This window comes from Malania oleifera, chromosome 4, assembly GCF_029873635.1.
Source record: "Malania oleifera isolate guangnan ecotype guangnan chromosome 4, ASM2987363v1, whole genome shotgun sequence".
Classification (NCBI taxonomy): domain Eukaryota; kingdom Viridiplantae; phylum Streptophyta; class Magnoliopsida; order Santalales; family Ximeniaceae; genus Malania; species Malania oleifera.
In genome coordinates this window covers 93,707,806-93,732,650 of record NC_080420.1, presented here as the reverse complement: position 1 = coordinate 93,732,650, position 24,845 = coordinate 93,707,806, and the positions used below count along the sequence as shown (strand labels likewise).

Here is a 24,845-nt window from a genome sequence, read left to right as displayed (position 1 = left end):
TGTTCATGGCATCAAAGTTTACTTGCATTAGGTTCTTATCATTATCATTCAGATCAAATTCAGACTTAGGAACATCAATACAATCAATGATTTTTACAAGCACAATATTTCTGTGATCAATAACTTTTCAAAACCTCCAATTTAAAGCTTTAACAAATATGGTTATCTTAAATTTTCATAAAACAAAGTTTTCACCACAAAACATCGGAGGGTTCATAACTAACCTTTCCTCACATGAAGGGGATGCACCAACACGAGGCATAATGATCTTTTTACTAATTAATTGTTAAGTCTAAGTAACAAGACTTTGATATCAATTGTTAGCTTTGGTACAATCCCAAGAGGGGGGTGAATTGGATATTTAAAAAATTCTTTCATAAGTCAACCAATCTAATAGCAATATTATGCAACTTAGGGTCCGTATATGCAATTATAAATCCAATCATTCACAATAAAACATACACGTGCAGTAAATAAATTGCGAAAATGTAAATTGCACACACGATATATTATCAAGGTTCGCCCAAAGTGCCTATATCCCCACCTTGGCTCACCAGTACAAGGATTCCACTATAAGGCTTACTTCACAGGTAGAGCGATACCTAATACAATCAGGTCAATTAACGGGACTAACCTCAACCTACAACTACACCTTACCAGAATGGTGCATCTAACTTTCCTAACCGGGTCTAAGTCAATCTGGAACTATTCAATAGGGTTAGTCTCCCTCTTCAGGCCCACACTTGGAATACAACAAATGTAATTTTTGCGTACATGGAAATATGCTTCTCAACTAGTAAAAATGTACCACAATATAGTCCAGATAACAATGCAAGCATAGATGATAGTAAATATACTCAGTGCTTAATAATGTGTGCTAAACACTCAATCTAATGTACATATAGAGTCAAGATTTAGAGTGTATTTTCAAGTAAACTTTGAAACAACTAATCAATGTAAATCAATCACCATAAGTTTCAAATTGTTTCAACAAGTATATTCAAAATATCTCAAATAAGATTTTTCACAAAATAATAACTCAAGAGATATTTGAAAATATATAAGCTTGAAAAATATTTTTGCACACCAAAAATACAAGTCTTAATAAGTCTTGCAATGATAATGCAAAGACCCACTTAGCTCTAAGATTTTTCCCAACCAAAGATTTATTAAATAAAATCAAGGGGAAAAATCTTTACTTAACCCTTAAACGAAAATCAAATGCAATATACCAAAGATGGTTTTTAGCACTATGAAACAATCAATAAACACTCACAAAGATTTGATCTCTCAAGAGAGTAGTAGAATATGAGTGTATGGGGTTTGTATAGCAAAATAGGGTTTATGATTTTTCAGAGGATTTTGCTCAATCTCTTTTTGCTAATCGTTACTAATCCAAGCAAATGAGCCCCTAGATATAGAGAATGACTTAATTTTGACCGTTGGGGACATAGAAGTAATTATTAAAAATATTTTAAAACTATTTAACAAAATTAACCCAGTTTAACCTTTCTTAATCATGGTAAAAATTAAAACAACCCGAGAGTTTTGGGGGCCTGAACCACCGTTTGGTCCCTCGAATAGACACAACAGAAAAAGTTATTTTTGAAGTTCGAGTGCCTGAGTTTAGGTTCAGTTTGCTGACCAAAGACGATTTCCATTCTGTCTGAGGCTCGGTCGTATGAACCATAGTTTAGCTTACCGAACTACCAACTTTGGTCGCCCAAGGGTAAAATGAATTGTAAGTTCGGGCGCCCGGAGACGATGGAAAAGTACAAGGTACAAGTTCAATCGACCGTGGACACTCAAGTTATTTTGAGTTCGGTCGCCTGAATCCACGTCAACTTTTTGATTGGTCCACGGTTTGGTCAATCGAGACAATTTTACTTGTCAGGTTCGGTCGCCCGAAGCCTCATGATTTTAACCTAAGGTCCATTCTTTGATTTTAATTTGATCCCTGATAACATGTAAAGTGTAGTGGGGCTTTGTGCATTAGGTGCGGGAACCTAAGGTTTAACTAAGACCATTCTGAGCATATTTTCCTACCATGCATAATGCAGATTATTACATGTCATATAGTGTTACAGTCCATAATTAATTACAACCCCAAATGAAGAATATGAAAACATAGTTACAAATAAGGTATAATATTCTTCAATTTTCTGTAATATCACCATATACCATCATGATATAACATTATTTTCAATTTCATGCATAGAGTGAATCTGTATGCAAGACTTAGTGCAAACATCAGTACTAAGTATATTTGTCATTATTAAAACGGGATATGACCAACTAGGTCAATAATAGTATTATAATAGTTGAAGAAAATGAAGGACGACATTGTTGGAGAAAAAACTAACTTTTAGCATTTAAAAGTTTTAAATCTATAACTTTTAAAAGGTCACCAAAAAAAAAAAAAAAAGGTTCAAGACTAGTTTTTAAAATATTCAAATTTTATTAAAATATTTAAAAATAAATATTTATTAGTTAACTAAATATTTTGTCATCTTTCTCAAATCTCAAAAACAGCAAAATAAGAAAATTAAAATTCAATATGTTCATATTTTAAAAAATTTGGGGAAAAAAATATGCATAAGAGGCCGAAGTACTCTGGAGGTCTGTTTCTGATTCAAAGCAGAAAGCTAGTCAAGGAGTGGGCTGACGGGAACACGCGGAGTGCCAGAAAAGGACACGAAACGGCGAGGCCATGGAAAGGAAAGTCTGGTCCCATTGATGGAAAAACAGCGAGTGGGTCTCTTTCCCATCCTGCTCCTTATTCCAAACTCTATGCTTTTTCTGTCCATGGAATGAAAAGAATAGGTCGGCTTGCTTCCTCCCTAAGCTTCTCTGCGTGTCTTAATATGCGTGTGTGGGCATTGATTGCGAGTCCAAACACCGAGCGGATCTCTGTTTCGAAGCTCTTGGAAGCACACTGAGCACGTTTCCCAACTTCCCCACGCTCTGCAAATTCTCTTTTCCAAGTTATTCTTTCCTCCGGTGAGCTTCTATTTCCCACCACCTTTGCGATTTCTGCGCACTGAGCTTTCTTAAGAGTTGGGTGGTATCTTATTCATCAATGTGTTTGTGATTGGAAGGAGAAAGCATGGAAGCAGGGGACATGATGGTAAAGGACACCCACCAGCCGTCGGCTGATCCCCTCCCGTTTGCCAGAAGGTTTAATCTTTGTTTATGCTGGTCCATGTTTTTTTTATAAAGTTGTTTCCTATTCTCTGTTTGTTTTTCGGGATAATGGAATAAAAAGAAGGAAAGTGGAGACCCTGATTCAGAGTTTGAAATTTATGAGTCTTCTTGCTTTGGGTTGAACTTTGAACTGTGCTGAGCAAAGTCACATTGTTGTAATATATAGGATTAGCTGAGGGAAAGCTTTGTTTTCTGAAGTTGGCATTGAACCGGATAAAGTAGTAGTCAAAATTTTAGATTCCCGTTCTTTTGTTACCTCCAAGAGGCTGGACACACAAATTTCAATTGTTTCTAGATTGTGATTCTTTTTTTTTTTTTTTGGTGGGGTAAGCTAAATGGATGAGATTGTATTGGTTTTGAGTTGGGGGTCTTGGTTGATTGCTGCAGCTATCAGCTCGAGGCACTGGAGAAAGCACTGGAGCAAAACACTATTGTTTTTCTTGAGACTGGCTCTGGCAAGACACTGATTGCGATCATGCTTCTGCGTAATTTTGCATATCTTATTCGAAAGCCTTCGCGGTTCATTGCTGTCTTTTTGGTCCCCCAAGTTGTGTTGATTAAACAAGTATGTGAAACATTGTCTCCTTTTCTTTCTCTCCACGTTTTTTCATTGTTTTACCGTTCAGAAATTGAAATAGTTTCTGTGAAAGTGAAACCATTTCCATTTTGGCTAAAAGTTGTAACCTAAGAAATAAAAATTGGAGGCATGTGTGGATATATGAGCTGCTTTCAGCACTCAAGATTGCAGCACTAATTGTCCCTTTTCATTTTCATTTTTCTTGTTTTATAAAACAGTTTGCAAAAAGAATTCAACGCTTATGGATTATGTACATACTTGTATGCAATGTGTGAGCATTTTTTTTTAAAAAAAAAAAAAAATTAAAAATTAGAGGCTTTCAACAACATTTCAGCTGAGCAGTGAAATTTGAAAAATATTGCTAGAAATGCTTTGTTGAATTAAATATTGGCAACCTTACATTTGATTATTTATTACTGTCTAATTTTTAGCAAGCAGAAGCAGTGAAAATGCATACTGACTTGAAAGTGGGTATTTATTGGGGTGACATGGGAGTTGACTTCTGGGATGATGCTACATGGAGACAAGAACAGGACAAATACGAGGTGAGCATTTCTATAATTGTTTGTTTCTCATACTTTAGGTTAAGAAATTTAGTCAAATTGTATACTTATCAGAAGCTGAAGTGAAAAAATAGGACATTATGCTAAAAAATAGCTCTAATTCTACGCTTGTGGAATGTTAGTTTACATAAATCTATCATCAGAAGAAATTAGAGTCAAAACAACAATTAGTAGCCTAAATTTTTTTTAGCATTTTCATTCATTCTTTGATGAATCATTGACAGACACAGAAGGTTATAACTGGATTAACATTTACTATATCAGCAGACAACTGAAACAGGGTGGAATAAGATAAAAGTGGTTTCAACTTGAAGCAATAGAAAAATGTGAATCCAATAATCCCTGCATGATTCAAATTGAAAATAATTAGAACAATTATTGGGTAACCACAAGATATAATGCGAAGGGAGCTTAGGCGCAACGGTAAGGTTGTCGTCGTGTGACTTGGAGGTCACGGGTTTGAAGTGTGGAAATAGCCTCTTGCAAAAATGTAAGGTAAGACTGCATACTATAGATCCATTGTGGTCCACCCCTTCTCCGGACCCTGCATACGCGGGAGCTTTGTGTACCGGACTGCCATTTTTTACAAGATATAATACAGGGGAATAACGTTTGAACTGCGCTTAAAGGAAAATGTGCTGTGATCTACAAGAAACTCGGTGAATATCAAATTCTTGAACCTAGCTTTTTAGTGCATATCAACGTATTACTAACGAAACATCTCTAGAATTACAAACTCCTATGGTTTGGTACAATTAAGCCATGCACTCTACGTGGATTTTCATGAGCCACACTCACATGGTTCAGTCCATCAAATGTCCAACTGCTACTCAAACAACCCATTGGAAGACTTCAGATATATTTTGAGATAAACTCAATCTCACAAACATTATAGAGTTACTATTTCATACACTATGAGGATGCATAGAAGCAACAACAAATCACTCTTGTTATTACCCAACCAAATTATGGATCTCCAATCATAGCTATCATTAGTAGTTTATTGTGAAGTCTTATGACATATTCCCCTTCATCTTTCTTCTACTATTTTTTGGCTAGTCATTCAGAGAATTTGCTAAATTTCTTTGTGATCTCATAGAACTCAAATTTATTACTCCATGTGGAATAAGTTGTTTCACAATTTTTGGTCCTAGGTTTAGATGCCTAATCTTGCAGTTATAGGCTTTATTGTTTTTCCAAGCTATAACTGCTCAATGATCACAATGTATACAAATGGATGGTACTCATTTTACTCTTAAAGCCTAGAGGAATACTTTAGAACAAATTCCTTGGTCTCATTAGTTTCAAGGTTTATAAACTGAAGTTTCTTGACGTTTTGTAAGAGTAAGAGTCCGATCATCATTGTTTATAGTTCATCAGTCAAAAGGTTTTTGTCTTTGTGTTCCACACTGGAAAGTGGGAGTTTGTGTTCCATAAATTTTGGGCTTGGAACTAACCAGTGAATAGACCTTTTTGGAGCAAAAGGTTTTGGCCAACAGTCAAAGTGTAGAAGGCCTCGATAGGTGCTTAGGTTGCGGCCTGTTTAACCACAAGATGCTTGTTTTTATAGCTTAGCGAAGGTGGTGTGATGTGGTAGTCATGGCTATTGTGGCGCAAGGGGTAATGTTGGCACATACCCTTTAGTTCTTGTGCAAGCTTCTGCCTTTGTTGTTGTGGCATACTTTCTTAGTTGCAGTGCAAGCCTCAGCTCTCTTATCCATCATTTGGTTCATGAACTGGGAACTGAAGTAAGAAAGATATCTAGGAAGAAATGGATTCAAGTGTTAGAATATCAATTTGCCTAAAAGCCTAAGCACTCCCCTGCATGTGCTGCCCAACAGCATGTGGAGAGAGAAACAAACGATAAACAATACTCATTTTAATGTTGCTTATTACTAGGCTGTAAATGGATTGAGTTGTTTGTGAACTGCTCAGGCTTCAGTCAGTGTAGGAGCATGGTTTTAAATTGCATTTGCAGGTAACGTCTACATAACAGGAAGTGGTTGCAGCTGCCATGAACTTTTTTCATGCATGCACAACCATGCCAAAAATTGAAGAATAATCATGGAATCTTTTAAAACATGATTTTTAATGAATTTTGACCACTTTTATTCATCCAAGGAACACTTTTTAATATGCAACATGATTTTTATTATTGTTTACATGAAAAGTCATATATATATATATATATATATATATACTTTCCGCTGCTTTAATGATTAAAAAATTTGGAAATGTAATTGAAAATAAAAAACAATTAATAGAGACATAAGATGAGTCAATATACAATTATGCATACACATGAAATTCAGTAGTATTAGTACGTGAAATACTACATTTAATAGTTCCATATAATTTTATATTTTCTGGAAGTTTAATTTTAAAATTTTACTATTCAAAATAACGATAAGGCAATAACTAAGCATAAAAATTTAGGACATTAGGGGTTAAGCAATTTAGGCCTATTAAGCAATTTAAGACAATAGTTTCATTGTATTTAATACTGTAGTTACATATTCTTTTTTATTTTCTAACAATTTTAATTTTTAAATTCTAATATTCAAAATATTAATAACAAGGCATAGCAATTTAGGCCATTGGAGATTAGGCAATAGGCCCATTAAGCAAATTAATTAGTTAAACTATAAGCATGGCAAATTAGCAATTGAAAGTATGAGTAACTAAGTACTAAGTAATAAGTGGAAATAGTTAAGCTATAAATATTGCATAAGCTTACGCTATAGTAGCAAGTTAATTAATTAAGCACTTAAGCTTTTAAGCTTGACTTGCTTAAGTTATAAGTAGAAAAATAATTAGTTAAGCTAATAAGCTGCTTAACTTGCTTTAGCAAAAAACAAGTGGGGTGGGATAAGATGTACATGCTGGCAGTAGACAAACCCATGCATAGGAAGTCAGGACTCAGGAACTCACGAACACAAAGGGCTTGCGTTTCCATTCCCAAATCCTCTTTGAAGCTCAAAGTCTCAAATCCTTTTCGGATCTATTCAAATCCCAAGTTTCTAGCTTGATTTCTTACTCAAATCTACCCAAATCACTTCAAACATCAACAATTTTTTTTCCCAAGTGGATAAAATTCCAGACAAAGGGAAGGGGATGCTGTAGATCACCTTCATATGGCGATTCAAGCACAAATTTCTGTTTTGGCAGCCATAGATCACTGGATCTAAGCTGATGACCTTGGTAGAGGGAGAAATGCAGCAGAACTCAGACTAATCAGGAGCAAATGAGGTGTTTTTCAATATTTAAGGCTATCAGCAGAGAATGATTTGTAAACGGGTGTAGTGGCCTGTAACGCTTGTTAAGGTTTTATTTTATTTTATTGTTTGTAATGATGGTGTCTGAGGCCCTTTGGACACTCGAATAATCCACCGGGATAATGGGTCTGCCCCTTTATGCTTCTCCACTTAAATATCAAGGACTATATCAAATGGAAAGCCATAGCCACCAAGACTCAAACCTTGGTCATTTAACCAAGAGAGCCTTGAGTTCACCACTTGAGCCACCCTTGGGGGCCCCTGTTACGGCCTGTTACAGAAGTGTAACGGCCATTACGGCCGTGATTTTTTTCCCTCACTGCTATAGCAGTCTATATCAATGTCGGGGCCTTGAAATTCCGTTATATAACGTTTGTTACATTATGTGACGGCCTTTATTTAAAACCATGTGTAGGGGTTGGCTTGGACTTGAGATTTGAGCTTAGGTTTGAGATTGAACTTGATTTGGCTTTGGTAGCAATCAAAGCAATTAAACTCATGCTAATTACCAATGTCCACCTCCTTGTGATTTATCAAGCTGAGCTTGAACATGAAGCTTGAATCAATTTCAAGCTGAGTTCAAACATACTTTCAGTAGCCAAATCAATATCAATCAGCTTACCACTCAGTTTGGCTTGTCTGTAACCCTAATTATTACCTTTTTTTTATTGGGACATGGTTAGGTTCAACTGCATATTCCTTATGTAGGATTCTTGTCTTAATAACTTGTGAATTATTGTAATGCACAATAACTCTTGATTTTTTCCTTTTCAGGTTCTTGTAATGACACCCATGATTCTGCTTAATGGTCTACGGCACAGCTTTTTCAAACTGGAGATGATTAAACTTTTAATATTTGATGAGTGCCATCATGCGAGGGGTAAACACCCTTATGCGTGCATTATGATGGTGAGTTATATTTAATATAAAAAATAATCGTATGAAGAATTTAAAGTTGTGATCCTTTTAATTGTGCTGAGTTGCTTGTCTTTTGATTTTCTCAGTAATTTATGATTGTTATGGCTTAATCTTACCGAGAATATGAGTTGCACATCTTGAGACATATTTTGGCTCTTTTTGAGAAGTTCTGGGTCAAAATGCATTGATTCGTTACACAAGTTTTATAATTTTTTCCTGTATTTCTGAATTTAGATACTGAGACAAGGTTTAATTGTTGCGCGCCACATTGATAGATCAATTGGGCTTGGCTCTTTTTTATTCTTGCCAACTAGATGAATCTTCTTGAACTCCTAAAATGGGTTCGTGTGAATTGGCAGAAAAAGATTCATGTAGCCAACCCTATCTACTGGGGCTGAAGGCTTGGTTTGGTTTTGTTGTTGTTTTTGTTGTGTCATTGTGCACTCTCAAAATTGTATATGGGAGATTTATGGGGGTAGATTGCTTAAAACTTGATATATCGGCAATTTCTAAATCCAGAAGATCATCTTTGTCATATGTATATAATATCATAACCTAAAGAGAGTTCATGGAAACTAACTTATATCAGTATAGAGCTTTGATTTATATTTGTTCACTGCACTTGTTCAAGTGGACATGCCAAGCTAATGAAATATGTACTCTCATTTATGCTGCTTGTTTAATGTGAACTTATCATAAACTTTGACAGCTTTTTCGTGCCCAATTATATGGATATTTATGTCTGTAGTAAAATCTTTTTGTTTATGTTTTTGTTAACAAATAATCTCAGATTTGAGACTTTGACTGCATCTGCAGGAGTTCTATCACCGGAAGTTGAATTCTGAAAAGCATCTTCTTCCTAGGATATTAGGGATGACTGCATCACTTGTGAAGTCAAAAGGTATAAATTTTGATGCCTGCTTTACAAAATTTTACCAATTTAATATAATTAGGATATTGGACGTCAAGAATCTTAGAATTTTATACTTGTCACCACTTATTTTCTCCTGATCTAGGGCCAAACTCACCAGATGCTTATTGGAAAAGTATTTGTGACCTCGAGAATCTTATGAATTCAAAGGTTGCTTCTCTATTTCTATGTTTTAAGTTTGTTCTACACATAAACTCGCTCGATAGCATACTTATTTCATGGTATGAGCACGATAGAGGCATTTGTAGTCAATTTCTCAGTTTTGAGTTTATTTTTGTAATTTTTATTTTTGTGTTTTGTGATATTTTCTTCTAGTGCATTTTTTAGGTCAGAAAACATAAGTTAATAGATTTTTCATCATTAGCGACTAGTAAAGTAGTATTTTAATTTATTTAGGCTTCTTTATTTTATTTGCTTAACTCCCAAGCATAATAGGCCTATAAACATATGATTATAGGAGATTTTATTCAGAGTTGAATATTATGGATTGAGTTCAGGTTATTGGGGTTTATCCATTGTGTGCAAGGACATAGGCCTTGCATCACTATGCCTATCATATGTTAATAGCAATCGTGGTAGATATGACTCATCCTGTTTAATATTGGTCCACTATTTTCTTTAGTAGAGGTAATCTAGAATTGAAGGGATGGTGTAGTTTGGTGTATTACAACACATCCTAAGTTGGTGTCTTGAATAGTTGAACACAAGATTCCACGAATCAAAAAGAAAAAAAACAAAACAAAACAAATATTATGGAAATCTTCGTGGGATTTTTTGGATGTGCCATTCCAGCAATTCGATGAAAAATATAAAGGAGGTTTAATTAATTTTAGCATGAAACTTAAATTTTGAAATTAAAATTTTACTACATACCTCTTTCTTTGTTGAACTGCGGCTTGCACTTTACCTTTTTAGCCAACTCTGATGTTCATTTTGGCTATCTTTATCTCCCCTATATATTTGGTATTTAATATCTTGTCTCATTTCTTTTTAATAATTCTTTACAGTATGATTTCATATTCCAGAAAAAAAGAAAAAGAAAATCTTGTAGTACGATTATGCTCTTACATGATACTGGTCGTGAAATCTTTCTAATAGGAATTTATTTTTATTTTTTTTAAGGTGTACACATGTATTAATGAATCTGTACTGGCTGAGTTTATACCTTTTTCAAATACAAAGTGGAAAATTTATAAGCACATGGATATCCCAGTTGCCTTGAATGAGAGCTTGGAAAGCCATTTGAACTCTTTGAAGATAAAGGTTTGTACATTTTCTTTGTATTCTTCTTTTGCGTTAAATAGTCCTTGAAATATCATGAAAACTTTGCATACTTTGACGTATTGTTGCACAATTCGAATCTTGTTATCCATATCATTTCTATGTTGAATTTTCAATATTTTTTACTTATACCTCTACAAATTTGATTCTAATTATTACTTTAGAGTGTTTTTGATAGCATAATTTATATGTGTTAACCATGGTATGCATTTTGTCAAATTAGATACCAGCATTGCTAATTACCTCTTTTTTTTGCCTCCACTGTGTGGTTCTTCGATCTTAAAATTAAATTTTAGACCTTGAGGCACATGAAGAAATGGGGAAGCCCAGAAAAGAAATGAACATATTGGTTGAGTTAGTGAGAAAGCTATGCAGTTGACGATTTATTTTGAGATTTATCCATATGTTGTATGGAAGATTATGCCAGATTCTTGTGGCCAATTGTGTGTAAGGCATGGTTTTGTTGAGTTTTGCCATGGTGTTAAGCTTCATGGCTTTCGAAAGACGTTCAACTAACTTTTCTATTCCTTTTCATGGTGATTGTTTTTAATCCATGCTTGATCTCAGTTAAATTCAGAAAAGGCTAGTTTTGCATCTTTCTATGACCAATATATACAACAACAATAACAACAAAACCAAACCTTAAGTCCCACTAGGTGGGGTTAGCTTTATGAATCTTTTTCCACTAATTTATGCGATCATAGACCATTTCTTTTGACAGACTTAGGGCTATTAAATCCTTACTATCTCTTTCCAAATTATTTTAGGTCTACCTTAACCCCTTCTAATGCCCCTCACAATAACTGACTCGCTCTTCCTCACTCACGCATCATGTGGCTTACTTTGCAAGTGTTCATACCATCTAAGTTGTCTCTCCCTTATCTTATCTTCTATAGGCACCTAACTTATCGCGAATATGTTCATTCCTTAATTTATCTTTCACTGTTATATCACTTATCCATTTAAGCATTCTCATCTCGACAATTTTTACTTTTTGGATATTCTGTTTCTTTGTCGCCCAACATTATGATCCATATAGCATAGCTGGTCTTATAGTCGTCCTGTAAAACTTCCTTTTTAATTTTAAGGGTATTCTACGATCATAGAGCACACTTGAAGCAATTCTCCATATTACCCGACCTGCTTTAACTCTATGCATTGATTCATCTTCAATTTCTCCTTCAGCTTGCATGATAGATTCAAGGTATCGAAATCTACAAGGGCTTTTTATTTCTTCATCATCAATTTTAACTTTGTCTCCAATATTCCTCCTACTATTACTGAAATTACATTTCTTATATTCTATCTTATTTCTACTTATCCTAAAGCCTATAGATTTCAAAGTTTCTCTCTATAATTCTAACTTAGCCTCTACTCCACTCCTAGGTTGATCAATTAAAATAATATCATTTGCAAACAACATACATCATGGAATCTCATTTTGAATACTCTTAGTCAGTTGGTCCTGACATTATTTATTTAATGATTATGCATGCGTGTCTTTTATTCTATAGTGATCTAGTGTGTAGAGTACGACTTATACACAGAATATTAGATCATCAGTTCTTATAAAATATAAGTTTATTGTTCACAGTCTTAAATGAAATTGGACACACCATTGGTAGGACTGTAGCACAAGGTATTAATAGGTCTGTCTTGACTATTGGGAATGGTACAGTTCCAACTCCTTGTACTAGTACACTTTGTGTGTATTGAACATGATCATCTTAGGGTAATTGTTTTATACTGACTATATAAAACAATTAATATGTCATGGTTATTATGAATGCTTTTAATACTAATATGATTATTGGACACGTGCATATAGTGTTTATTACTTTGATTCATAGAAGAGTGAGATTCTTTATGGGTAAAAAAAAAAAAAGTGACATTATGTGTATGGTGAACATTTGTTATTGATGAAATCCACGTATCGGTATCGGGATTGATGATACCCCCTTGAGGAAGCTTATAAGTTTTGATTGTGTCAAACCCTACAGGTGGATTTTGAATTCGACACATAAAATAAGTTAAGTGGAAGGTCTCAGAGAATTAATATGTCAATTAATTAAATTGTTAGTAATTTAAATTAATAGACGGGTATCTGTAATCTTTGCATGGGGAGATAAATAAGCATTTAATAATAGGAACTCGAAATTTAATTTCGAATGCAATTATAATTCTTTAGTGGTATAAATTATAATTAACGTAATTAAGGATGAATTTGGGTTGGATTAGGAATTCTTAATTACATGGGAAGTCCTAGTCATATTTGCCCAGAGGTCCCTGCCGTAGCCTATATACACATGCTCCATTCAACAGTTAGGGTGAGACAAGCGAACTCTTATAGAGGCAGACATTTTCGTGAGAGAAGAAAACCCTAGCAGCTGCTTACGAGCCCACTCTCTCAGGAGTAAAGCGCGTTCAAGGAATACAGTAGAAGATTCCTGGTCGTCTTCAAGAGCTCGTTTTTGTACTTGCAGATTCAGGATCAAACCAAACAAATCTCGTAGGTATAATCCTAATCACGTAACTAGGGTTTGCATGATCAGATTTTTTTTTTTTGTTAACCGTATAGCCGGATCTTATGGCCATTCCGCAAGTTCCTTTAGGTCCATCACTAGAGCAAAAAGATAAGGTCTCAAAGTAGATCCTTGATGTACACCTATGGTGATTGGAAATTTTCTAGTTTTTTCATTTATAGTCCTTACATTAGTCATTACTCCATCGTACATATCCTTAATGACATCAATATACCTACTAGATACACCATTTTTTTTTTCTTCTAAAACTCACCATAGAACTTCCCTAGGTATCCTATCATATGCTTTCTCTAGGTCAATAAATACCATATGCAAGTCCTTTTCTCTAAACTTTTCCATTAATCTTCTTAAAAGATATATAGCTTCTATGGTAGATCTCCCAGGCATGAGACCTTCGTTTCTAACTTTAATCTTTGTTCAACTACCATTTCCCATAGTTTTATCGTATGACTCATAAGTTTAATTCCACTATAGTTATTACAATTTTGAATATCTCTTTAATTTTTGTACATAGGTATTAAAGTGTTTTTCCTCCATTCATTTGGAGCTTAGTTTTTTCAATTGTATTAAATAAATTAGTTAACCATATAACACCATATAATTCCGTTATCACCTAAGCATTTCCAAACTTCAATTGGGATGTTATTTGGTCCTATAGTTTTCCCATTTTTCATTGTTTTTAGTGCAAACTTAACTTCGTTAACTCTAATTTTGCGAATAAATCTCATATTTTTAGTCTTTTCCTCATTTGTCAAATCTAAGTTTAAGCTTTCTATTTAGTTTTTATCAAACAACTTACTAATGTAACTTCGCCATCTTTCTTTAATGTTTTCGTCCTTAATTAAGACAATATCATCCTCACTTTTTATACATTTTATATTTCCTAAGTCCTTACTCTTCCTTTCCTAACTTTAACAAGTTTAAATATATCTCTTTCCCCATCCTTTGTATCTAATCTATCATACAAACTATTAAGTAATCTGTATTTAGCTTCACTAACGGTCTTTTTTGCATCTTTTCCCGCCTCCTTATACTTTTCGAAGTTATCCATGTTTCTACATTTTGCCATGTTTTATACCAAATTTCTTTTGGCCTTTACGACCTTTTGGACATCTTTATCTCACCACCAACTTTCTTTGCTATTCGAAAATCTTTTCCTTGATTCACCTAAAATATATTTTGCTATCTTTTTAATAGAGTTTGCTAATCTACTCCAAAAAGATACAATATTTGTATCTATCCCATCCTCTATAGTCCAATCCCCATCTTTGATAATTTTATCTTTAAATTTTATTATATTTTCTCCCTTTAGGTTCCACCACTTAGTTCTCTTACATTGAGTTATTTTATCATTTTTCTTCCATTTTTTAATACATATATCTAACACTAAGACTCTATGTTGTGTGGTTAGGCTTTCACCTGGAATAACTTTACAATTCTTGCATGATAAACAATTTACCCTCCTAGTTAAAAAAAATCTATTTGACTTCTATTTTGTCCACTTTTAAAAGTTATTTAGTGTTCTTCTCTCTTCTTAAAGCAAGTATTCATTATACTAAAATTATATGACATAGTGAAGTCTAAGATCCTCTTCCCAAGCTCATTTTTGTCTCCATATCCATATCCTCTATGTATCATCTCATAACTTTTATTTATCCCTTCCAATGCGTCCACTTTTAAAGGTTATTTTTCTCTATGATCAATTTATATATATATATATATATATATATTACAGTGTTGATTTATTTTTTTGAAAATATAAAATTTATTTTTCAGCATGAGTGCACTCTGGAAAAGTTGGGTCTAAAGGAATCTGCTGTGGAATCTGTGAAGAATAAAATATCGAGGATATATTGTACTTTTATGTTTTGTTTGAATGAGCTCGGACTTTGGTTGGCTTTAAAGGTACATTTCAAATATTAATTTGGTTTGCTCATTGTTATATAGGGATATGTTGAACAAAATACCTGTGTTTTTTTAATAGGCTGCAGAGTCCTTGTCCACTGATGAAACTGATATCCTTTGTTGGGGTCAATTTGATTTGTTTGGTGAGACAATTATTAAGGATTTCAGCAAGGGTGTGTTGAAGATTTTCTCAAATTATATTCCTTCCGGTATTTCTATCCCCAAAATTGTGAAGTTTTATTATATTTTCTCTTTTTTATTTTATTTTTTTTCTTAATGGTATATATATTTTTTGTGGGGCCTTCTTTGTCTTCTTGCACTTTAAATTCAGATTGGTCAATTGGTGGTAATATGAAGGATGATATGGACAGGGGATTCCTAAGTGTTAAAGTTATTGCACTGATTGAGTCTCTCATGGAGTACAGGTTTGCATTCGTTCATTCCTTTGTAGCTCAATTTCCTTTTTCTTCAATCTTTTATTAGTAAGGTTAGATATGCATTGAAGGGCACTGAGGGGATACAACTCAAGTAAAAAAGGAGATGCTGATACTGTTTGTTTCATCTATGTTTCACTATTTTATTTTTGCTGGCTTCTTCAGAAGTGGTTCATTTCATGTTGATGAGTTTTCTCTGTGTTATTTCAAAGCAGCTCTATGAAAGATTTGAGATGTATAATATTTGTGGAAAGGGTTATCACAGCTGTTACAATCAAGGACTTATTGAGTGAGCTGCTCGTGAATCTAAGTGGTTGGAAGACAGAATATGTAGCAGGAAACAACACAGGTTTGCAGTCCCAAACAAGGAAACAACAAAATAGAATTGTTGAGGAATTTCGTAAAGGCGATGTAGGTTTATATTTTTCATTTTTGTCACAGGTTTGTGTTAATTTAACAGTCATAAATTGCCATTTTTGAATATGGGAATGATATTTGCAGGTGAACATCATCGTTGCGACATCAATTCTTGAAGAAGGCTTAGACGTTCAAAGCTGCAACTTGGTTATCAGATTTGATCTGTCCGCCAATGTTTGCAGCTTTATACAGTCCCGTGGTCGTGCAAGAGTGCAGAACTCAGATTATTTATTGATGATGAAAAGGTAGAATTCTGCCATTTCCTCATGATTCATGACAAGAAACCTTTTATTATTATTATTATTATTATTTTTAAAAAATGTTTAATAGTCTCCCTCTACTTCTCTCTCTCTATGTCTTTTTGGCCGCGAGGGGGGAGGGGGGGAGGGTGGAGGAAAGACATCTTAGAAACAATTGTACACCTTCCCTCTGAACATTCAGTGGATATTCAAGTGTTGATAGAAAAAATGTGGAGAAGTTTGGGAAAATGTGACATGACAGCTTGAATTTTTGGAAAAATTCTTCGAAAATGACTTTTGTTTGTTTTTTGTGGAATGGATGAATTCTACACTATTTCTTTTTCTTCTAACCCCCCTCCCTTTTTTGACTCATTTTTCTTGTAGTGGGGATGAGGCTTCACTTTCTCGAGTAAAGAACTATCTTTCCAGTGGAGAAATTATGAGAGAGGAATCCCTGCGCCATTCTTCAACTCCTTGTGCACCTCTTGAAAATGCTTTGCTTGATAATGAATTCTATTGTGTTAAAAGTACAGGAGCAATAGTGACCCTGAGTTCAAGCGTTGCTTTAATTCACTTCTACTGTTCAAGGCTCCCTTCTGATAGGTTTGATATTAGATCTCTCTTTTTTTCTTCCTTATTTTTTGGCATTTCCTTTTACATTTTGCTTTGTATTTTCTTCTGCAATTCTTTTACGTTATTTCTAGTGTTGGATTGTGAACAGATATACTATTTTTTAATCTGACCTGACATCTCTCTCTCTCTCTCTCTCTCTCTCTCTCTCTCTCATTTTTGTTTGTTTTTTTTAGGTATTTTAAATCATGTCCTAGGTGTGTCATCAATGAGGAGATGAAAACTTGCATTTTATATCTTCCCAAGAGCTGTCCAATACAAACTGTTCATGCACAAGGCAATACTAATATATTGAAACAAATTGTGTGCCTAGAAGCATGCAGGCAACTTCATAAGATTGGTGCTTTAACCGATAATCTTGTACCTGAGATTGTTGTGGAAGAAGCTGCTGCACAAGAATTAGGTAACTTTCAAGCATGACCTCTTATTTATGCTTTTGAATTTTTTTTTAATTTTCTTATTTATCTCCACATATGCAATTGAGCTGTGCGTGTGGAAAAATGTTAAAGCTTGATATGCATTTTTGGCTGATTACGTAATAACTGAGGGACTGTTCAGTATCACTAAAATTATGAAAATGAAAACAACAAATGAAAAACTAGAAACCAAAAAACTAGCAGTCTGGTTTATATTTTCAAAACTGAAACAAATTAAAAACCAAATTGAACAAGTGCTCATTAATATCCTTGAATCAGACAACAAATAATTAAAATACAAAAAATACAAACTTAAAATATTTTTGTTAGAATTTTTTTTTTACTTAATTATTGTATTTCAAAACTCATCTTTTAATGTTACAAGAACAATCCTATTATACATGACAATTGAAAAATAGTAAAAATATTTTTTGATTGATTTATTTTTTTAATTTTTAGAAAATTTGTGGATATTTTTATTCTAATTCATACATTCATTTATTTAATTTTAATTAAAAATTATGTATAAAATGAATGATTCAATCCACAAAAATTAATTTAAGATATTAAAAAACTGTTACAAATGAAAACCATAAAATCTGGTTTTCAGTTGTTACGAGAACAACTGAAAACCGAATACAAAAAGAGAAAACTAGCAATGTAATCAAATGCATTTTCATATTACATTTTCTCACTACACAACACTAAAAAACAAAAACAAAAAATAGAAAACAGGAATGCTACAGAACAGTCCCTAATTTAGGTAAAGTGGTTGCTTAACTGTCCTCATTTGCTTGATATGCAGGAAATGTGCCTTATGATGATGAGAAAGTCATTTACTTCCCTCCTGAATTGGTGAATTATTGTTCTAACAATTTAATGATTAAATACCATTGCTATGTGATTGAGTTAGAGAGGAAGTTTCAGTATGATATCCCAGTTCGTGACATAGCACTTCTTGTAAGGAGTGAGCTGGAGCTAGATGTTAGAAATTTGAAGTTCAACTTAGAAGCTGATAGGGGTCATGTGGCATTGCACATGAAATATGTAGGGCTCATCGATCTCAGTCCTGAGCATGTGAGTTTTGGCTATGTTTTCTAGTGTAATGTACAATTATTTGTTTTTTAAAAACAAATATACATTTTTTTTGGCTAAAAAAATTGTTTTTACAGGTCAGTTTGTGTAGAAAGTTCCAAATCACTCTTTTTAGAGTTCTTTTGAACCGTGATTTGAATAAACTGAAGGAGGTTTTTGGTGAGTTTCATATAAAAAACAATGAGATCATTGATTATCTTCTGCTCCCATCAGCCAGCTCACACGAGAAACAATGTATTATTGATTGGAAATGTATCCGATCCGTGCTGCTTTCATCTGACAATGTTAATAATCATGAGAATTGTCTATCACCAAAAGGCTATGCTCGTATGGTGCAGACAAAGAATGGTATTTTCTGCAGCTGCATGCTTGAGAATTGTGTGGTGTGCACCCCACACAATAGCCGTGTGTATTGCGTCGATGGTTTTTTTTATGAATTGGATGGTAACTCACTTTTGAGTTTGAGAAATGGAGAAGCTATTACATATAAGAAATACTATGAATCCCGGTTAGTAATGTCGTTTATTAAGTGAATTTTAATATTGCTGTTGTTTTCATTAAAAAAAAAAAATGAATTTAATATTCAATTATAGGCATGGAATTGAGTTGCACTTTGAACATGAGTCACTGCTTAAGGGAAGACCCGTCTTTCAAGTGCAAAATTACCTGCAGAGGGGCAGACTGAAGAAAGATAAAGGTTTGATTTATCCTTTTCCATTTAAAATTTAGATTCTTCTTACTACTTCCTAATAGCTGCTCTAATTTTATCCTCTTTTATCTTAACTTGCTGATTTAAACAAAGAATGTGGTAAGCAATTTGTCAGCGTTTTTAACAACAACCTGAATCCCATTGACTGTCTTTTAAGAATAATCTTCAACCTGAATATGATTGTGATTTCCATTGATCAAACCACAATCTGCTGCACTCTTGAGATGCCTTAAACAACTGCATCCCAATGACTAGTTCGTTGAGCATTGAGAAATTGACTAACAATGCTTACTGCAGAGGAGATATTTGGTCAAATAACTATAAGGTAACTGAGTTTTGCGGCCAGTCCTCTATCATGTAGAAACTCATTAGCCACAACATTTGTGTCTGGATTCATTTGAGTATGTGTTGCTGCTAGTGTAACTTTTTTAAATAGTAGGTCGATAACACATTTCCTTTGAGATAGAGAAATACCATGATGAGAACTAACAACATCAATGCCAAAGAGTTATGTCAGTTCTTAAGTGACCAAATTCTTTAGTTTGACAACAATGTGGTTTCTGGTTTGTGTCATCTAAGATGCCCTCTGGTGTTATGCTTCCTGAAGATCTAGATACTTGGAATACAGGATTCTTGGGAATATAGGATTCCCATGTTTTGTTTTAAAGTATATTAGTGATAGGTTCTTGGGGATATGGTATTCCCATGTTTGGTTTATTCTAGGAATGATGATAAAATAACTTTCTATTCCAAAATATCCTTGACTTGGACAAGTGATACTTCTCCAAAAAAAAAAAAAACAAAAAAAAAAAGGAAGGGAAAATTACATAAACCTGCCCCATGCTTCAACTAGTTAAAAACCAATGACCAACCCTGTGATTTTATTATGATCAACCTCCTCCCCACCCCCCCCAAAAAAAAACAAAGATTCATTAAAAGAGAGAAGTATGTATATCAGAAAATTAGAAAGAAAAATTAGATGTTGAGTTCTTCCCACATACCCTTCCAAGTTCTATAGCACTCACTAATCAACCTACCTTTTTTATCATTTTTGAAGAACTTCTCATATAGATCAAAAACACGAGCTTGATTTTATCTTGAGAAGCTTCCATGAAGATCACCTAACATGGCTTTGACTGTTCTATGGTCCTTGACTGTTCTATGAAACACCATGTTTCACAATAATTTGTGGCTCCATGCTATTTCACAACCACACCAGCAATATGTCATTCTCTTTCATCTACTCTTCATAATCCTTGGAGTTCAGAGATGGAGGAGAGCAGCTAGAACACCACAACAGTATCATCACTGGAACAGCAGTCAGATAAAACATCAGAAACAGCAGCAGCAGTCTGCAAGAAACAGTAGGGTGCTCTCTTTACACAAGAAAACTACCACAAGCCACACAAGATCCACTAGAGTAGCTCACAGCTGAGAGGAGAAAAAACCCTAAATAAATCTCTCCTTTAAGGAAAGGAGAGAAAAAAAAAAAAGAAAGGGCTGTACTAGGTCAGATTAATCACGTTCAGAGAAACTGCTCTGATACAATGTAAATTTGAAATAAATTGAAGAACCAAAGAAGAAAATACAGAACACAAGGTTAGAGAAGAAGATAAGAAGAAAGAAATGATCGGCAGTTTTTCCTGGAGCTTTTACATACAGCTCCAGGTCTGCCTCTTATTTATTAATAAGAACTAAAATATTTAAGGACTAAAATACCCCACTTACACAATCTAATTACTGAAATAACATATTTCCTTCTAACAGTAGTCCTATAGTCTACATGCCATCCAGCATCTTTTCCATTAGTCCTTGGATCCACAATTCTGTTGCCACTATCATACAGAAAGTGTAACTGACTACTTTTTGCCCCCAATGTGATGAAACCTACCTACAATTAAGGGGATAGGAACAGAAAATCCCACTCTCTCAAATCTCTCTTTTATCTATTTTGTATATTTCTTTATCCTCTTTTAATCTCATTTGCGTTGGTAAGATTGTGAGGTTGCCAAACTGTTTTTTAGGATTATTTCCGAAGTCTTTTGTTATTCAGGATCTAAAAACAAAGAAGACAATTGGCACAAGATGTGAGGCTAGTTGATTCTATTACTTTTGAGTCACTTTCTCCTCCTATTGAATGCATTGCTGCTACTACACCACTTTAAATCCACTGCCTTTTTTGTCATTCTTTGACAAATCAAAACAGCCGGTTCACATTTTAAGTTTTTTGTCTGTTAAAGCTTGATACACATTGTTGCCCCACAACCTAACGGCCTAAAGTGGTAATCTAACATAGTATCAGAGCTGCTTACTAGGAGGTCCTCGGTTCTGGTCTTGTTGCCCATGTTTATTATGTTTTGTTTAAAAAATTGTTGTATTCCCTATATTAGATGTTATTTATTGTGTGTTTATCTCTCCACATGCCATCGGGCTGCACATGCGAGGGAGTGTTAAATCTTGATATACATTGTTGGCCCACAACCTAATAACTTAAGCTTTTAAAGTGGTAATCTAACGGTGTCTAATATCGAGTGCGAGTCTTGTCAGAAAGCACCATTGTGTTTCCTTCGCTTCCCAAATCAATAAATAGGCAGTTAACCCTTTCATGTTTGTGGGTCCTAGACTCCTAGTCATGTCACAATAAAGTTGGGTTTCAATAATTTGTTATGTTTGTTAATGACTAGTCTAGGATGAGTTGGCATGATTTATTGAAAGATCATTTTGTGTTGTTTAATAAGTTTTGTACCATCTATTCTCAAATATAGACTTAATTCAATGTACTGATCAGGGTACTTCATAGTGATAAAATGCTAAGGAGTACTTTATTATCCAATTTCCTAACCACATGAGTAACTCTAGTATAGTCCATCTGTCCTCTTGTGCCAGCACATCAAAACAAAATGGAGTTGCAGAGAGGAAAAATATGAATATTCATGACCTCACTCATACCCTGTTTTATAAGCTAAATATCCCCAAAGTTTAAAATAGACTAATGATGTGCTCATTGCTTGCTCTCTCATCAATAAATGTCGTCTTCAGTCCTTGGTGGTAAAATACTCTATTTAGTTCTCTTCCCAAAGGCTCGTTTGTTCTCACTTCCTCTTTGCATGTTTGACTATGTCCTTTTTCTATCAATTAAGTCCAAGAATGGATTAGTTGTATCTTTGTTCTGTAAAATATATCTTTTTGGGGTATTCTTGTTCTTGAAAGAGATATCAATGTTATAGCCTTACTTTACATTGATACGATTTCATTTGATATGATTTCTTGTATCTCTCATATTATTATTCTTTTTGTACTCTACAACTGTCTGTGGCTGTATTCGTTGGACGTGTGCTGTGAAGGTCAATCCTAATGGTTCCATGGCTTGTCTAATGGCCTGCCTTGTTGCTAAGGGATATACTTAGATGTATGGTATGGATTGTTCTAATAGATTGATTGGTCACCAAACTTGCTTTAGTTCATTTGTTCATCTCCTTACCACCACATGTTATTGGCCTCTGCATTGGTTATATGTGAACAATGCCTTCCTACAACAATCTTTAGGAGAAATATCTACTATATGGAGCAACCGCCTAGTTTTGTTTTTGAGTCAGGATTAGTCCGCCAGCTCAAGAAATCCTTAGATGGTATAAACTAGTCTCCTAGAACATGATTGGTCATTTCATTGTCTTAATACTTGAATTTGGTCTTCATTTTCATGCGTTTGTCACTCTGTACTCTATCTCCATGCTACTTTTGGTAGGATTTTGCATGCCGTATTTATGGATGATATTGTGATTATTGGTGATGATGATGATCAAGGTATCAAGAGCGGGTGCATTTTCCATAATCACACCAAAAATTTAGGGCCACTGAAATACTTCTTGGGTATAGAAGTATCTAGAACTTGGGGACTATGTTATCACAGTGAAAATTTGTTTGAGGCTTTTTGGATGAGACTAGGCTATTGGGACCCAAACGTGTCAATACACCCATGGATCCTAACAGCAAATTAGTGCTAGGTGTGGGTGATTTGTTGGCTAAATTTGAAGATAAATAATTTATAAAGTTGAGCTATCTGGTAGTTACTCAACTAGATAGATCTTTTGCGACTATTGTTAATGAGCTAATTTCTTGATTCCCTAAGAACAATTTAGTTGGATGCAGTCATTTTTATCTTGTGATATCTCAAAGGTGCACCTAGGAGAGCTCTCTTATATCAAGATCGGGATGATGAGGTCCCGCTCATGTTAGGGATATACAAACGTGAATTGGGCTAGGTTACCTTCCAATGTAAGATGGTAACTTGGTATCTTGGAAGAGGTGGTGCGGTTGAGTGCTAGTCAAAGTATTTGGCCATGGTCCACACTACATGTGAGTTTGTTTGGCTAAAGATCATATTGGAAGAACTAGATTTTCCACATTTTTGTCCCATAAAGTTAATGTGTATAATCAACCTACTTTTATATTACCTGCAACTACACTCATGCAAAGTTTAAAAATTTTAACTTGCTGACTTACTCGCTAAAGCTTTAGGGAATTTTAAAAAAAAAAAAAAAAAAAAAGGTGTCCTTCGGCCACAAGGTTCCCCACTTTGTGGGGGTGGGGGGAGGATCATCATGTATGCAACCTTACCCCTGCTCTTATGTAGAGAGGTTGTTTCCTTGGAATTGAACCCATGACCAATTGGTCACAAGGAACAACCTTACTGTTGATCCAAGATCTGCCTTCTGGGGGATTCTCATTGTTAAATCCATTTGTAACTAGCTAATAGCATATGATAACTATGCTCCAGCTCAAGGGAGAGTGTTATTGGTGACTTTAATTATTTAGCATTATTGCTGTGTTAGTAAGCATGAATTAGCAAGGATATTACGATCATTGTTATGTACTTGGCATATATTATAAATAGAGGGAGAGACCTATCATTGTGACTCGGTCTTGAAGCTAAGAGAAATGAGTGATGTGGTTAATATATGATACATGCTTTAACAAAAAGGGTGCATGTTCTTGATGTATTTTATTTAGAATGTTTTAGTTCTAGTTCTTGCAGTATCATGCCTATTAACAGTTTATAATGTTTATAAAGGAATTCCATGTTCTAGTACTAATTTCTGTCATTTTATAAAATCAAAATTGTCATTCCTTTAGAATTTCATATGTTGGAGGCCTTGAAATTTTAATTCAAACCCAAATTTACAACCTTGAATGGAGGTAGATACATTTGTCAACTGCCAAGGACATATCACTCAAGGTTATTGTGTCTAATAGTGTGACATGATCTTGAGCAGGGAGAAGTTTTTGCATATCATATAATATAATCTGGAAGCTTTTTGGTTTTTTGCCCTTTATTATCTGATTTGATTTGTAAAATGAGCTGCAGAGGTGATTTGTTTCTCATGTTAATTTGAACTGATTCCTCATTCTCATATTTTTAAATTGTTATGTTCCTTCTACAGTCACCAACACTTCATTTTTCACTTTTGCAGAGCCAAGTAACACATTTGTTGAATTGCCTCCGGAACTTTGTTTTATTATAATGTCACCAATATCAATTAGTACACTGTATTCCTTCTCATTTGTTCCATCTGTAATGCATCGGATTGAGTCCCTGTTCATTGCTGCCAACTTAAAAAAGTTGCATTTGGATCATTGCACGCAAAATGTTAATATTCCAACCATTAAGGTATCGTTTCATGCTTATGATGTCCTTTAGGAAATTTAAT

General features: G+C 34.2%; 1 protein-coding gene across 13 annotated transcripts in view; it reads left to right on the top strand.

Annotated features, from left to right (window-relative positions):
• The first annotated feature begins 2,623 nt into the window (after positions 1 to 2,623).
• Positions 2,624 to 24,845, top strand: part of LOC131152983 (endoribonuclease Dicer homolog 2) — a 34,554-nt gene continuing 12,332 nt past the window's right edge. For 12 of the 13 annotated variants that reach the window (XR_009136138.1, XM_058104974.1, XM_058104979.1 and 9 more), the window contains exons 1-19: positions 2,643 to 3,000; positions 3,099 to 3,177; positions 3,592 to 3,769; positions 4,213 to 4,326; positions 8,394 to 8,528; positions 9,354 to 9,438; positions 9,554 to 9,618; positions 10,591 to 10,731; positions 15,069 to 15,197; positions 15,277 to 15,406; positions 15,529 to 15,622; positions 15,847 to 16,042; positions 16,133 to 16,293; positions 16,672 to 16,890; positions 17,094 to 17,320; positions 18,139 to 18,410; positions 18,506 to 18,936; positions 19,022 to 19,125; positions 24,609 to 24,805. Coding sequence is in view for 12 of the 13 variants with exons in the window: in XM_058104974.1 (XP_057960957.1) it covers positions 3,107 to 3,177; positions 3,592 to 3,769; positions 4,213 to 4,326; positions 8,394 to 8,528; positions 9,354 to 9,438; positions 9,554 to 9,618; positions 10,591 to 10,731; positions 15,069 to 15,197; positions 15,277 to 15,406; positions 15,529 to 15,622; positions 15,847 to 16,042; positions 16,133 to 16,293; positions 16,672 to 16,890; positions 17,094 to 17,320; positions 18,139 to 18,410; positions 18,506 to 18,936; positions 19,022 to 19,125; positions 24,609 to 24,805 (2,949 nt within the window). In the remaining variant the exon portion in view is untranslated. Of the gene's footprint in view, positions 3,001 to 3,098; positions 3,178 to 3,591; positions 3,770 to 4,212; positions 4,327 to 8,393; positions 8,529 to 9,353; positions 9,439 to 9,553; positions 9,619 to 10,590; positions 10,732 to 15,068; positions 15,198 to 15,276; positions 15,407 to 15,528; positions 15,623 to 15,846; positions 16,043 to 16,132; positions 16,294 to 16,671; positions 16,891 to 17,093; positions 17,321 to 18,138; positions 18,411 to 18,505; positions 18,937 to 19,021; positions 19,126 to 24,608; positions 24,806 to 24,845 lie in introns of all 13 variants that reach the window. The other variant, XM_058104975.1, reaches the window with a different exon arrangement.